Source organism: Chelonoidis abingdonii, chromosome 2, assembly GCF_003597395.2.
Source record: "Chelonoidis abingdonii isolate Lonesome George chromosome 2, CheloAbing_2.0, whole genome shotgun sequence".
Lineage (NCBI taxonomy): Eukaryota > Metazoa > Chordata > Testudines > Testudinidae > Chelonoidis > Chelonoidis abingdonii.
The window spans coordinates 299,360,231-299,376,854 of record NC_133770.1 but is presented as its reverse complement, the minus strand read 5'-3'; the positions used below and the strand labels follow the sequence as shown (position 1 = coordinate 299,376,854).

The window sequence follows — 16,624 nt, the reverse complement described above, 5'->3', positions numbered from 1 at the left end:
TAGGCCCAAAGTTTTAATCTGGAGACCGCAGGTGATTCCTCTGAACAATTGAGGGAAGGTAATCTGATAAACCATTTTGTCTAAAAGTGGGTGTTTTAAGGGAAGATGGGACATGTAAGGGAAGGTGAACTAGATTATAACAAATCCAATGAACAAACATTGGAGCTGGGAAGGGAGATGCATTTTTAAAATGTAGAAAAGATCCATAGTTATTGGCCCTGCGATTAGTCTAATTAAAACAGTCTAATTTTGTTTAAAGGCTGGAAATATTTGAAAGCAGCCTGTCTTGGGTGAGTACAGAACAGCATTTTTGTTCCACTGTACATGAAACAATGCAGTTTGTATTTTGATTTTACATAATTGCATTCTACTTGCTGAACCCAACACTTTTCTACCGTTCAGAGGCCACATTACCTTGTGAGCTGTAGCTCTTCAGTGGATTTGTTTAAAGGCCAGTACTTAAGTGCTGTTTTATAGCCCAGCAATAAATAAATTGCACAGAGAATAAATAGGTCTTCCTTTCTCCTCCCTTTGAGGAGACACTTGTGATCCCTTGAGTTTGAATAGGATTCTCTGTTGCCAGATGGAGTAAGAAGAATCTGTACCCCACACTCTCCCCATGAAATGACGATTGCATCAGTACAAAATGTAGAGTGTGATTTGATATGGCCTGTGCATAATTAGGATTGTGTGTGGTAAACCGGCTGCATGTAGCCTTGTGTATATGGACAGCATTTCTGGCAGTCTCTTGTAAGAATGATGTGAACATTAGGAATGAGTTACAGAATTTGGAGATTTTTTTTTAGCAGTCTCTCTTGATCCTTCTCTGCCTTTCTGAATGGGTTGGTGTTGATACTGAGATGTTTTTACAACCTTACAGTAGAAAGCATTACTTAGTTAACCAGTGTTGAGATCTGGAGGTGTTGTTTTTGGAGGATTTGTAGGGCTTACAAAGGTCTAGGCTGATTCTTGAAGTTATGGTCCTCGTCTTAGAGTGTTTGAGAGGTGTAAACTTTTCCTAAAAGATCTTTAAATGCCCTTTACATAATCTGATATTCCTTAGTTGCTATGTTCCTGCTTACACTTCTCACAACAGGGCCTTGTAATTGCTGTTACTTCATTGAGATGCTCCTGTCTTGTCTGTTCTTACCCCCTCAAACTGACCTTTTGTCCTAGGCTCCTGTACTGTGCCCTTGCTTTGAAATAAGTGTATGTCCTCCATGTTAGGTTCTTGTAATAGCCCCATCCCCATATACCATGAAGTTAAATAGCCTTTGGAAGCTGTTTAACTGCATGCCCATGTTAAGTTAGCCTCTTTGCCTCTGAATTCATTGTTACCACATACAAAGTAGTAGGTTGGCCTACTTTCATAGCCATTTTAGAACCCCTGTGCATTTTAGAACATCCTCCTTATCCTCCCCACGTGGGTTGGAATCTTGTGATTTCTGACTAACACAAAGCACAATGGAAAGGATCTCTCCCCAATGGTGTAGCAGTTTAATTTCTAAATGACTACAGGGTCTTCTGAAAATACACCTGTGCAGGTCCATCTTCCACCCCTCCGTATGCCATCTTCTGAAATACTTTTTGGTGGTTCTTGATTTGAAAGGAGACGCTCTTCTAGTACCTCCGTTTTGTTTTGTTTTTTGTTTTTGTCTGTCATGCCACATACTATTATGGAGTTATCCAGGAGGACTAGGTAATCTCGTTCTGCAGCACGCTCAGTGATGCCTTGCCCATCTAGAGTGTCCAAACTGCGTTAGATTAACCATGTAAGATAATCTACTCCTGGGTGCATTCTGTGCCAAAAAATGAAAAAATTCTGTGCACAATATTTTAAAATTCTACGAATTTTATTTGTCAAAATAACTCTGTACATAATCAGGCCAATTTCAATTATTTTGGTAATTTATATCAAAATACCTGTCAGCAAGCATATTTATAACAATCTGGACACTCACAAAAATTCCCCCAGGAGTAGAGTTAAAGAAATCCCTATGACAGCCCAGTTCCTGTTTCTCTGCTCCCTTCCCCCACCACACACACTCAGAACCCAGTGGGGGGGGGGGGCGGGGGGAGGCAGATATCCATAACCTCAGCTGCAGGCCCCTCCCCCCTGTTGCCCAGACACCCATCCCCCTCCCCTGCCAAAACCCAGGGATACAAAGGGAGAAACAGCCTGATGCTTGATCTCAGGCTTGCATGGAGTTTCCTGGGCGCCACCCTCTCCTTCCCTCAGAGTATGCTGGGAACTGCAGCTGCCAGGAACCCTCTAGCTCCCTCCCCCAGTAGTGTTTTCTGTGTGCAAGCTGGGCCCTGCTGAGTCCAGTGGTCCCTAGTGGTGACTAGCAGCACTGCAACTCATTTCTGTGGTCGAATAGCAATTCTGTGTGCACAGTGTTAATTTCTGCAAAATTCTGCATTGCGCAGTGGTGCAGAATTCCCCCAGAGGTAAAGATAGCTGGGTTGGAGCAGCACAGTTCTGATTCAGGTGTGGGCAGGGCTGAAATCTTTGATAATATGCAACAGAACTGTGTGCTCAACTTGCTCCCCATTACTGTTTGAACACTGCTTCCTAACATAGTTGTAATGTGACTAAAACACCGTGTCCTCCACTCTGTGTTGTGCTAAAAGCTATGGTAAGGAGTTTAGTCTATTGGTTACTAAGGTTGATTTGGCATATTTTAAAAAAAAGTCTCTGTACATGAGCCAAAACAGCTGTGATTCTGTCCATTTTTTTAAACCATTGTATTAATTGACTTGTGTGGATTTTTTAGTGTCTGACATTTTGATCTATGTATCTTGGTGGAGCTGGCATTTACACAGGGGAAGGTGCAGGCTGTCCAACATGTACAGCCCCCACTTTATGCTGTGTTGCTAAATGCAGGTCAGATCAGGCAGACTGGTGGATGGATGATTAGAATGCCCTGCTTTCTTAATAGGATCCCATTTACTTAAAGCTTTTCACCAGAGGAGAAGGAAGATAAAGGGCAGAAAGCTGCAATGCATTTCTGTGGGGGAGGGAGGAGGGAAATAAGTGCTCTTGCTGATGAACCTGATACAAGCAGCTAACCTTAAATATTCCTAGGTGCTGATATTGTCTCTTCCTATTTGCAGAAAAATGGCAGCTGATTTCCTTATGCATGAGAAGATCTGGTTTGATAAATTCAAGTATGACGATGCTGAGAAGAGATACTATGAACAGATGAATGGGCCAGTTGCCAGTCCTTCATGCCAACAGGTAATGCATATCGTCAAGTAGTAAGGAAGTAGTTTTTGCAGAGTGCTAGAGTCTAAGGAGCTCCCAGTACTGATAGCAGGTGAAAGAATGACGCCTTCCTACCTGTATGTATTTGTTAAGGTCTGTTAGTAATTCTCCTATTCTGGAGACCAATTTGTAAGAGATCCTTTCTTGGAGGCTCAGGTCCTGTCACCAAATTCCCTGTTTGGTTTTCAAAATGTTTTGTTCTGTGGACCACAAATAATTGCTTCAAACCCCTCCAGTGTTCCACAGGCTGTAGTTTAAAATATAGGGTGTATCTGACTCTGATTTGCCTGTGTACAAAAGAGGTACAACTGTGTGGATGGGGTGAAATAGAAATGGGGGGAAAACCTGGGTTATAGTTTACAACAATTGGTCTTTTCTTAATCCTTCAGGTTACTTGTGCCCTACCTGTGGCAGGGCCACAAATAGGGTCTGTGACCTATGAGTGAGCAATTTTATATCCCATTCACAAGATCTGAACAAATGTTGAGGTAATATGGGAGGGTGGGAAGTTATGCTAAGGACTGACCTATGTGAGCCATTACGATATCTAGCAATTTCCTGTTTTTCCAGGGAGCCAGTGTTCAGGAGTGTCCAAGCTGCTTTTTTTTGCCAGGCACATCCTGGAGATGGAGTCCATGACGGGAGCATAGTGGTGCTAACACTCAAGAAAGATTGTGACCCACATTCCCTTTCTGGCTTCCCCAGGAGGCCGCAGGGAATGCTGTAGATATTACTTGTCTGCACCAGAGCAGTGGTGGCTATGGTGAGGGAAGAGCAGGGAAAACAAACTTCAGATTCAGCATAAAGTTCTCAGGGTGGCTCACACTTGCATTCCTGAGGTATCTGCACCCCCACAACTGGAGTAAGATTGTTGGGAGCAGTGATGCTCCCATCCTAAAATGTAAAGGATGGTTAACTGCATATGCATTTAATTCCATAGAAAGTGGCTTGAAATCTTAAATGGCTGTTTTGCAAGTGGCAGGCCCAAGCTTTTAAACAAAGGTCGATGCTTTAGTAGCTTCTAGTCATGTTCTGCCTAATTTCTGCTGGCTATGCCACCATAGCGGTAGCACAAAGCTCTGTACAGCATTTATTTGAAGGCCAGATGTTCCTACAGTAGGTCTACAAAACTGGGAAGTTGTAAGTAAAACACTAAAGCAGATTCTAAAGCACAGCTGTGTTCTGTGTAGTAGAAAGGGGAATAATTAGAAAATCACATGACACACAGAACTTTCAGTGAAGAAGGTAATTTTACCTTCCAGAAGTGGCCTGAAACCCAATTGACTGAAACTCTTAGAGTTGTTTGTTACAACACTCCCTTCCAGTAAGGTTTAGGAGAATTCAGTAAACTTTTTTTTTAATTTGCATCAAATTTGGAAGTACCATGCTAGTGTGGGATTATTTGGGGCTGATTGGTGCCCAGTGTGAAATGAGTTTTGGTGCTCAGTCCAGTTTCCAGTGGACAGGAGTCTGTGTCACAGAAACTACAGCTATAATTGGTGCCCTTGTTGGTAGTCTCAGAGAGCCAAGGAGTACCTGGACCCTGGAAACTGAACTCTCGCCCCAGGAGGTGGACCCTCCCGTTTGGGGATGTGGCACATAAATGTGGAAAAGCTAGCGCTGCCACAGCCTGGACCACACCCACTTTTTGAATAAAAAATTTTAGTCTGCAGGACTCTTGCCACTTCTCACCAGCATGAAATTCACACATAATCTTTTAAGGAAATTAGCTGCCTAGCTAGAGCTCCACTAAAGCGCACTAAAGTGATCCTGATAACCTGCCTGAGTGATGGCTATGCCAGCCTGTCAGGAGACCAGAGTGGGGAGAAACTCTGCAACTGGACACTGTTCTGGAGGCGTAGCATGACGTGACCAATATAAGCTGCAGTCATTGCACTCCATGCCTCCAGCTGATGCTTCTTGAAACGCTGCCTCCAATACTCATTTAATCATTGCTAAAAGAATCCAATCTTCCCCCTCTTAGCTGCCCACAGCAATTTCTCATGTCTCATTTTACAAAACATCTTGGTTCTTTCTGCGCTGTTTGCAGGAGAACGGAGCCAGCACGATCCTACGCGACATTGCCAGAGCCAGGGAGAATATCCAGAAATCGCTGGCCGGAGTGAGTACCCAAGCTCTCTCACCAGCTGGCTACCTGCAGTCCATTTTTAGCTATGGCGCATCTCACAGATTTCCTCCAGTATGACTGATTCCATAGATTGTGTGGCTTCTTATTTTAAGTTAGAGGAGATTGACAAGGTGTGCAGTGCTGTGTACCACCAGACTAGCTCCGTTTCATCAAGAACACCCTCTGTTACCAGAAATGCATGCTGTGTAACTGCTTACCTTGGCACAATGGCTTTGAAATTACAGGCAAATTGCACTGGGGCTAAAATTCAGTGGTGCCTTCAAAGAGCTATGCATTTCTTACTTTTCTCCCAGTGGAATGTTTGAGTTGGTTCCTATGATCTTTTAACTAATGTAACCAATTTAACCATAGTTAAAATACCCCTGCTGAGCAGCATAGGGACAGCATGCATCTGTCCGCAGGGGCATGTTTGTATACTGGAGTACACTGAACTACCACCTTCTCTTTCCTGTTGGCTTTGTTAGGGTATGTGCAAAGAAATGGCATCTTCCATCTACTGTTTCTAGGGTACTCAGCTGGGCTACTAGTTTTAACTCTGAACACTACTATAATAGATTGCTAGTATCCCCTACTGGAGCATTTTTTGCTGCTGCTGCTACATAATCAGTTTGTCACAAAGCTGGCTGTTTTAATCACGATGATTGTTCAGAACGGAATTTAGATCCCGTATTAAGAGGTGTTGTGCTGACTTATCGCAGGTAGGAGGGATAGTGACCAGGTTCTAATCCAAGATATGCCTCCTGTTTTCTCATCTGTAAAATGGAGATGATAGTGTCAGCTACTCACAGGAAGGTTGTGAGGACAAATCAATATTTGTAAAACATTGGGATCCGCAGATGGAAGATGCTTAACAAAATTAGAACTATTAGGTGTCTGGCCTTGTGTACTGATGACCCAGTAATTCCTCCTGAGGAAGGAACCTAGCTATTGACTTGGAATGCAAAATATGCCTGTTACAAGATGATTAGTGACCCAAATATCTTGGGAAGGTAAACAGGAATGAATGGAAGTGCTTTTCGCTTGGTCCTCTCATTGGGGCTGCTGTTTTTGTTGTGTCAAGTTCAGCTGCCTAGTTCTGTGTTAGAATAACTGAGATCGCAGGAATAAAGCTGCTCAGCACAGAATTCGTCACTTGGAATTTGATGCAAGGACAGCAGGCAAACTGGGAGAAAAAACAAGAGAAAAGAATTAGATTTGCTTTCTAAATTGGTCCTGAAAGCAGGTTCTAAATTTTGGAAGTGGAGAGGGGGAACAACTGATGTTTTAAAAGCCTACTCAGGAGGGTAGTGCTGGGAGTAAATTGTTTGACCATTGATTGAAGAGCTGCTGCTGACTGCTTTTCTTGTGATGCTGCAATTGCTAACAGCATGGGCAAGCTGGGAAATCTGCATTGAAATAACCTGCAAATTTATAATCTTCCATAATCTGCTTGGGTTTTCGATATAAATCTTTAAATCTAAGATGGAAGACTTGAATACGGTCTAAACATCCTGGACTGTAGAGAGTTCAGCCAACAATCAAAGGCAAGCTTTGAAAGCTTTTCAGATAGTAATAGAAAGTGGAGTCAACTTTGAAGCTGCTTCCTAATGAAGATCAGGCTCAATGTTGATTGTAAATCCTTTTTTCTTTCCCTCCATGCCCCCAGCTTGTAATAAGAATGAGGGCCTGGTGAGAGTGGGCAGGGAGAAGAGGGGGAATCTTGAATCCAGATTTGCCTGATAAATGAAGCTTGCAACTCTGTTCTGAAGGCAGGTTCTCTGTTTGGTGAATGTCCCCTGGTTTCCTGGAGGGCAACCTCAGCCTGATGAACTTTACTTGTGCTGGAATGGGAGTCCTGTTAGAGAAGGCTGTTTTATCTAACTGAGGCTTGGATGGGAGGGTGTAGAGGCATCTAGGGTTGGGGCAGCCAAGCACTGTAGCCTCAGAGGTGGGGGAGTCAGGGCAAGAGAGCTAGTGAAGCCAAGACAGCATCAGAACAAAAGTCTTGTGTGGTCTCTGTGGCAAAGAAGCCAAATAACTTGTTCGTATATTGACTTTCTCATATGCTGGGGCTTTCTGTAGTCTTAGGTCCTGTGTTGAAATTTCAACATGGTTGTGGTTTTTGAGTGAGAGGTTCTAGGGATCTTACGCTCCAGGCATCTTAAGAAGTGGAAAACCCATGCTCAAATAAATCTGCCAGTCTTCAACGAACCACCGGACTCCCTGTTGTTTCAACAAAAGTGAGTAGGCAGAAAGTACTATCAAATGCAGTCAATCTCTGGGAGGATTCCCAAAGGGATGGATTTTAAATCTCAGAATTGTGCAGTGGAGACTCTAAAGAGTGTGAAATACATGTAGGACACCAGATTGATCTCAATTAATTATCATGCTTGAATTTGCAGTTAAATGTGGGAAAGTGCTTGAAGTGGGAAAACTCATTGCAAGCTTAACTAGGTAGCTGTTAAGGGGCTTCATAATAACATAGCAAACCCACAATCATTGTGTTACCCTCGAGATATGTGCACTGCTTACCTAAGCACATGCATAGTATTAATGACCTCTCCGTCCCTCCTTGTTAATGATCTCTTGTTGATCTTCTCTTATATTACGTTTGTTAGTTCTTTGTGGCAGACATGGCAATCTTAATTTTTCTTGTAAAGCACCTTGTGCATCTGTAGTGCAACATAATAAATAATTGCTAACATCATCTGTGCTGGTGCACAGCTAGGCAGTAAGAGTGGTTGGCCTCCGCTCTTAGACATGCGGGAAGAGAGACAGGTCTGAAATGTCCAATTCCCTAGCTTTCGGTTTCTAAAGGATCATTATAAATTATGGACAGTAACAATACATGCACCAAAAGTATCTGTACGGAATAGCATAAGTGTGTTAAATGTTGCTTTATACCCTGATAACGTGGATTTTGTTCTCATACCTCACAAAACAAACTGGTTTACACTAAATTTGTAGAATGACTTTGGAGGCCTGTTGGTTTTTGTGCTCAGTATCCGGGATTTTGATGGTGGGAAAGAGAGTCCAAGTATGGGAACTTCAGCTTGATAACCTAAAGATCCAGGCAACTGTTCTCTGGCTCTGGGTAGAGATGGGAAGATGGAAGACGTTCATTTCTCTAGCTCTTTCCTGGTTGCATTTCATGGATCTATTGCAAATGGCAATACTGCAGTTTGACAGTCAGTATCTAGAAATATCGAAATACCGTGCAGTGGATGGAATCTGAGGTAGTGGTTTGCATCTCCCAAGAAGAGTTGTTTAAAAAAAAAAAAAAAAAGATGCCAGAAACATTTATTTGCACATACCTTTAATTCTGCTTTGCATGGACACATCTGCTTTAATAATCGCTCATTTCAGCCCATCTGTTTGAAATTAACACTTTCTTATGTACCTTTAATGCAGGGGTAGGCAACCTATGGCATGGGTGCCGAAGACAGCGCGTGAGCTAATTTTCAGTGGCACTCACGCTGCCTGGGTCCCGGCCACTGGTCTGGGGGACTCTGCATTTTAATTTAATTTTAAATGAAGCGTCTTAAACATTTAAAAAGCCTTATTGACTTTACATACAACATAGTTTAGTTATATATTATAGACTTATAGAAAGAGACCTTCTAAAAACATTAAAATGTATTACTGGCATGCGAAACCTTAAATTAGAGTGAATGAATGAAGACTCGGCACAGCACTTCTGAAAGGTTGCTGACCCCTGCTTTAATGTGTACACAAAGAACAGCCTTACATCTGGACTGCACTGAATCATCAATATTATGTGTGAAATCAAAGGATTCTTTATTTATTTTGTGATGTGACTATAAAGTATATTGGAAGTCCAGAGACTAATGGAGGCTTTGGTGCACTTGCCGTGCCAGCGTGGAAGACTGTATACAGAGACCGCTAGTGTCTTCAAATACACTCTGCTGTTTTGCAAACCTTGTTTCCCAAAGAGACCATGGAAGGGGCTTTATTGTTTGTGTTACAGTGCTGTCTAAAGGGCTGAATGAAATCAGGACTACTATGGGCTGAACAGTCTACAGACGTACAGTCTGATGCAGTCCCAGCCCTGAACAACTTTGTTTAAATAGTCAAGACAAAGGTGTTGGAGTTTTCTCAGTTTTACACATGGGAAACTGAGGCATGGAGGTGAAGCGTCTTGCACGAGGGGACACAGGAAGCCTGATAGAGCAGGGAATTGAACCCAGAGTCTCTATCTATACTGTAACCATAAAATCATTGTTTGTGATTAAGGCATTGGACTGGGACCTAAAAGTTCTGGGTTCTATTCCCTGCTCTCCCTCAGACTTAGGCAAGTCACTTAACCTCTCTGTACATGCATTCCCCATCTGTAAAATGGGATTACTTAACACCCTCTTTTGAGGTAGGATGAGGATGCATTTTAGAAATGTTTGAGGTATCCAGGTAATAGTCTTGTGTTGTAGGCAATCCTATACAGCTGGAATAGGCTGCTCTTGTGTGTGTAAGCCTGACTCTGTTCTTGCAGGCCAAGAACATGACCAAATCTTCCAGAGCATGTGCTCTGACACAGTAGTAAATTAGGAAGACCACCTGGCTGTTAATGTGCATGAGAGTTTACCCCTAAACGGGTTGGGTTTGCCTTCTTGGAAACTGTAGGAAAAAGCGTGCACATTGAGTTCAGTGACATCTGTTTATAAACCTGCGTATAAGACTGAACATACTGTTGATTAATTAGATAATGATCCACTGGGGAAGTGGATATCCTTTTTCCACTCCCACCCCCGACACCCCCAAAAAAGTGGATGTGTTCTGTTTACAGTTGGGGGGTGGGGTTTGAGTCAGCTCCCTACACTAGTGTGATCAAACTTTCTTTACTCTGGGTTGGGCTAGGCTCATATAAAGTGAATCTAAAGTTCTGGATTTTAAACTATCCCAATTTCCTTTCTTCTCCACTAGTTGGTGCTCCTTTATCTGATTTGAAGTGTGTTTACAGAATTTTTGACACTTTCCAATCCATTCCCATAATTCATCCCCCCTCAATTTTTAATGAATTATTAGGTATCTCAGAATAATATCTGGCAGCAAAATGCATATCATGTAACTGCTGTCTAGGCCTTGTCCAGCTAATTCCCCTATCATAACTTTTCACTCATACTGTATTCAAGTTAGTGTAGTGATAACTATTCATAAGCGGGCAGTTTGTGTTACATTGAAGACAGGCAGGATAGATTCCTGTATTATGTATGTACTTCTCAGAGTAATACTGAGTGGGTCATTTGTTGTGAGATCCACAGTGCCGTTTGGAAAAGGAAGATCTAAGTTTCTGTGTATTCTGCCATGTATGCATTTTCATTCTGTTGCCATTGCATTTCGATTCTGCAGCTGCTTGAGGCTAGAAAGAAAGTTCTGCACTGTCCCTACATTTTGTAACAGAGGGATGTCTTCAGCTTGGTGCTAGGGTTATCTTTTTAAACTCTTAATTACAAAAGTTTATTCTACTTCAAATATCTGTAAATTGGAAAGGGTCAGATGGTTGAGACCTATGGTAAAGCTACAGGACTGGATTCTACATTCCTAATTTCATAACTAGGGAAAACTCCTGTGAATTTTTTACATGCCTACTTGAGGCTTCTCTAGGCAGGCTGAGATTTCTTCCTTGTGGGATTTTATTAGGCAGACTGCTGTGCTGCTCTTAGCACTCTTAATTTAATGTCCTGTTAAAGCTAAACATTCAACCCCATTGAAATTAGGAACTGAAAACTAAGGTTCCCAAACAGAAGATATCTACGTTTGTAAATATTACAGATAACATGGTCAAGTGACCAAGTCAGTGATGCTGTGGGAACCTTAATCTTTGAATGTTTACCTTTTTTGCATTTGAATTCTCATCCTTAATAGAATGCATTACAGTTTGTTTTTGCCAAGAGGAAATCCAATGCAATCTTTTAATCAAAAGTAAGAGGGAAAAAGACTTGATTGTACATAGGAATAAACGTACTTGACTATGCATCCCTGAAAACCTGGAATGTTCCTGCCTGTCCATCAGTCTTTCTGTTCCCGATCTTTGTAACTCTGCAGAATGCCCACCTGGCAGAACCATGGGCCAGCAGAGGGACTGTTCCAGGCCTACCTGCTGCACTCCTGTGCCCATTTTCCAGATACATACATTGAGGGGGCACATTTCCCCTCTTAAAAATATATCATTTTAACATTAAATACAAAATTGTTAATTCAACAACTTTGCAAATGTGAAACAGGAAGTGAACATTAACTTGTTCAATTGCAGAGCACTGTTTAATCGCCTACTAGATACCCAGGTTGCAGATGTAACTTTTGTTAACCCACAACTTTCTTTTTCTGGCTTTAGTATTTATATTTGCAACCTTAATGTTGCATCCATGCAAGTTTTAATTTCCTTGTTTGACAGGAAAAAAGGCTGTTGGAGCAAACTTACTCCAGCTTGGTAGAGCTGTACAGTTCCATAACTGTTAAATGTAGCCATGTATAAATACAGAGAATACAACCTATGGCACAATATAGTACAAAATGTTTGCAACAGGCTTTTATGTCATTTAAATAATTGCTTAACTGCAATCACAAAACTTCTTGTAATCACTTCATAATCTTAGAATATTTTCCAAACTCTGACTGTTCCTCAGTGAGGACTCTGTAAAGTTTGAAGTCCGATTATCGATCAGTACAAAGACACTGTGAAACATGAAATAAGCAAGTACTCCTTTTCCTTAAACCTCTCATACAACTGAATGACTTTTCCCAAAAATGAGTGGTGTCTTGGGACTGATGAGCATAACAATTTTAGCAGAAATGTCCAGCTATCAGTAGGGAAATAGTTAGTAGGGCTGTCAAGCGTTTAAAAAAACTAACCATGATTAATCGCACTGTTAATAATAGAATATCATTTATTTAAATATTTTTGGAAGTTTTCTACATTTTCAAATATATTGATTTTAATTACAACACAGATTACAAAGTGTATAGGGCTCACTTCTTATTTTTTAATTAAATATTTGCACTGTAAAAAACAAAAGAAATATACCTCTACCCCAATATAACATGACCTGATATAACACAGTAAAGCCGTGCTCCGGAGGGGATGGGCTGGGCTGTGTACTCCGGTGGATCAAAGCAAGTTCGATATAACGCAGTTTCATCTATAGCGCAGTAAGATTTTTTGGTTCCCGAGGACAGCATTATATCAAGGTAGAGGTGTAGTATTTTTCAGTTCACCTCATACAAGTACTGTAGTGCAATCTCTTTATCATGAAAGTTGAACTTACAAATGTAGAATTTATATATTATATATAAAAAACTGCACTCAAAAATAAAATTAAAAAAAGCTCAAGTTTTACATTGTTTTGTTTGAGTGCAGTTATGTAACAAAAAAGCCTACATTTGTAACTTACATTTTCAGGAAAAAGATTGTATTACAGTGGTTGTATGAGGTGGATTGAAAAATGCTATTTTATCATTTTTACAGTGCCAATATTTGTAATAAAAAAAATTGAGCACTGTACACTTTGTGTTCTGTAAAAAGAACAGGCGTATTTGTGGCACCTTAGAGGCTAAACTTTTTGCAGAGACAGACTAAGACGGCTGCTACTCTGAAACCTTTGTATTCTGTGTTGTAATTGAAATCAATATATTTGAAAATGTAGAAAAACATCCAAAAATATTTAATACATTTAAATTGATATTCAGTTTAACAGTGTGATGAAAACTGTGCTTAATTGCAGTTAGGGTTTTTTAGTTAACGGTGATTAATTGACAGCCCTAACAGTTAGCAATGCTGATATTTAAACTGCCATCTTTAGGTTTCAGTTTTTGACCCCTAGGGGCAAATGGAGCAATTGATACTTCTCTGAGCTGTTGTTTCAGATTGTATGTCTGCTCAGGAAGACAACACTGTATTTGTTTGTTTCTGGCTCCTGTCTTTAAGGTTCTCTTCATAACCGTAAGGGGTAGAAAAATATTTATTGTATTTTATTTTATTTTTTAAATAAAACGAACGCATATCTGGAGCCAGAGGTGAATTTTGGTGGCTGCAGAATTTACTGCAAATTATGGAGCTGTGGTTCAGTGAAAATATCTGAAGAGTGAGTACGTTTTCAAAATGCATCTCGTTCATTATGTTGAATTGGGGTATGTTTCAGACATTGGGCTTTGAAATTTTTTTTCTTCAAATTGTGAAAGGTCTACCATGTTCTTAACAAAGATACTGTACCTTCTTTTTAGCAGAACCAGCCAGGGTTATTCTTTAAGGTCTTAATGTACAGTTGTATCATTTTTCTACATACAAACTATCTTAGGGTATGTCTACACTATCCATGTTAAACCATGGCCACGGCAGCACTGTGACCAAAAAACCCAAAAACCGAATGAGCGGTGGTAGCTATATGCTCCTGGTGATAAAGGGCTGTCTATACTGGCACTTTTCGGTGCTAAAACTTTTGTCACTCGGAGGTGTTTTTTCACACCCCTGAACAACAAAAGCTTTAGAGCTGAAAGTGGCAGTGTAGACACAGCCTAAGATGTTAAATCCTCATCCTTGCCTAATCTTTGTTTTCTTGTGCCTGTGACATGGGTAGAGGGGAAGAAAATGGGTTTAAATGATGTATGGAAGAGACTACTGTCCTTGTTCACTCATTTAATTAAACTAGCTATATTTTGTTCTCAGACCTGTTGGTGTAAATAGAGCAGAAAGAGTTCTAACTGCTGAGGGTTTCAATGAATTTTAGCCTTGAAAACCTTGTGGTTTACTGAGCTGGGCTAGCAGTGGCCTTGTCAAGTGAGTCTGTACTAGGAAATGACCTGGTGCTCACCCTGGTTGTCCTGTGTTTGCTAGCAGTTAGTTTTCAACACCAATTTGGGAAGGTGAGGGGAAGCCATTGCTGACTTTTGTCATGTGAGCTATTTGCTTAGCGTAGATGTTGCTGCTTTATTCTCTATAGGAGAGAAATGAGTGTAGTCTCCTGGATTTTGCTTCTGGCTAGGAGCTGGGAACTCCTGAGTTAATCCTGACTGCTGCTGGTTCAGTCTGACTTTAAGGAAGTTAGTTAATTTATCTGGGTATGCCTATATGGCATTCAGGAGATGTGATTGCAGTACATATAAGCATATCTAAGCTAGCTTGCTAAAAATGACAGTGTAGCTGCAGTGCTACAGGCTAGCTGTCGGAGTATAATCCCACCTGGGACCCAAGGTATGTACTCGGGCAGCTAGCCCATGCTGTCCTGGCTTCACTGCTGTTCTTCATGAGCAAGCATGTGTATGCCTGCATATGCTTCTGTCATGCCTTCTGATTGCTGTGTTGACATATCCTCTGTGTCTTGGTTTCCCGTCTGTAAAATGGGGATACTTATCTGTCGTACCAGAGTGTTAAGAGTTAGTTGATTTTTACAATGCTTTGACAATAAAAAATGCCACATAATATAATGATATTTAGCACATATAGTGTGCTGTCTTTTATTATTTTGTAGATAGGGAAATTGTCCCAAATCACACTGCAAGTCAAGGTCAGGGCTGGTGATAGAATCCAGCCTTCTTGATTCTTAGCCCTGTCACCAAGCGACTGTACCTTCCTGGGAAGTACTAGGATGTGTAACTAGAAGCTGGCAATATGAATATCTGGCATATAAACTGTATTTTTATCCCAGCAGTTCAAGCCAAGGCTGACTAGGAAGATTTAACTAGTGCTGTTTTCCTCCCCGTCCACTTGAATCTTTCTGTTTAGCAGGTCAATGTTTTTGGATGTGGATTCTGTGAAGATATGGCTCATTGTCTTGATAAATCTGAATGGTTTCCCTGCATGCATGTGTGATGCCTGTATTTGAATGCCGACCCTAGAATGAGTGAAATGCTTACATTCTTTCTCACATTATACTTGTCCTGAATCCCCAAAGCTTTCACCCTTACCAATGCAAGACCATTCTGGATAGCCCCCAAGAAGCCCCACCTGGCCAATCCAAGAGAAAGTTCAGGTCACCTGACTGTAAGTCCTGTTGGGGGTGGGGGACCGCTAACCTGTGGTTGTCTGTTTTTTGTGGATAAACTGGAGGAAGAAACAGTCCCCATTTGGATAAAAACTTCATGCTGAAGTGTATGGGCCCCAGGTGATTTGATGAATTCTTGCAATGCATTTGCCACCAATGCTATGCTGGACACTCAGGAGTCTGTCCCTAGGCAGACTGTCAGTGTTTGCCGTTAAAGTAGATAGGCCTTAAGGACTCAATAGGTAGCCCTTCCACCTCTGAGCTAAAGGCCCTGGGTTGCAGATCTGCACCTATATGTCACAGCCCGTGCCTACCACGAGTGGTTTGCCCTTTGGATGATTCTTAAGTTTTTGGCATCTTGTGCCACCTGGAAGCCACACTCCAGGAGTGGTGAGGTTTTCTTGTAAGATCTGCCCATTAACCCAAAGCCTTGTGTCAGAACAGTCATCTTTAGCTGAATCTGGTGTTCTCCAAAGTGTGCTCCTCTTATAGCTGGAAGGGATTGTAAGAAAGATAGACGATGCTCCTCTCTTCTTCCTGCTCCCTTCACAGCAGTCCCAGCCTTTGCTGAGCACCCCCCCACCAAGCTTGGGAGCCAACCTATAGCAAGGCAGCCACAAGATTGGTTTGTGCAACTTGGAGAAAAAGAAAAAAAACGATCTGCAGGAGTATCCCTGGTGTCCTGGACACAAGACCATGGGGGACTAATGCAGAGAAGAACACATGTTTCTCATGTTCCTTGAACCCCCGGGCCACTATCTAATTCTCTGCAGTGAATGTAAGAATGGCTATACTGGGTCAGACCAATGGTCCATCTAGGCCAATATCCTCTCTTCTGCCGGTGGCCAATGCCAGATGCTTCAAAGGGAGTGAACAGAGCAGGGCACTCATCAGGTGACCCATCATTAATTATGAATGTTGAACAGCACTGATCCCAGTACAGATCCTTGGTGGACACCACTATTTACTTCTCTCTATTCTGAAAACTGACCATTTATCCTTACCCTTTGTTTCCTATCTTTTAACCAGTTAGTGATTCATGAGAGAATTCTCTCTCTCTATGCTATGATTGCTTAGTTTGCTTAAGAGCCTTTGGTGAGGGACCTTGTCAAAGGCTTTCTGAAAGTCCAAGTACACTATATCCACAGGATCATCCTTGTCCACATATTTGACCCCCTCAAAAAATTCTAGTAGATTGAGGCAGGATTTCCCTTTACAAAAGCCATGTTGACTTTC

General features: G+C 41.5%; 1 protein-coding gene across 6 annotated transcripts in view; it reads left to right on the top strand.

The window, feature by feature from the left end:
• EEF1D (eukaryotic translation elongation factor 1 delta) overlaps positions 1-16,624 on the top strand; it is a 37,646-nt gene that overhangs the window by 12,143 nt on the left and 8,879 nt on the right. For 4 of the 6 annotated variants that reach the window (XM_032781881.2, XM_032781882.2, XM_032781879.2 and 1 more), the window contains 2 exons: positions 3,118-3,241; positions 5,319-5,390. In XM_032781881.2, coding sequence (XP_032637772.1) covers positions 3,122-3,241; positions 5,319-5,390 — 192 coding nt within the window. In that variant the 5' untranslated portion in view covers positions 3,118-3,121. The remainder of the gene's footprint in view (positions 1-3,117; positions 3,242-5,318; positions 5,391-16,624) is intronic. The other 2 variants (XM_075063302.1, XM_032781878.2) reach the window with 1 other exon arrangement.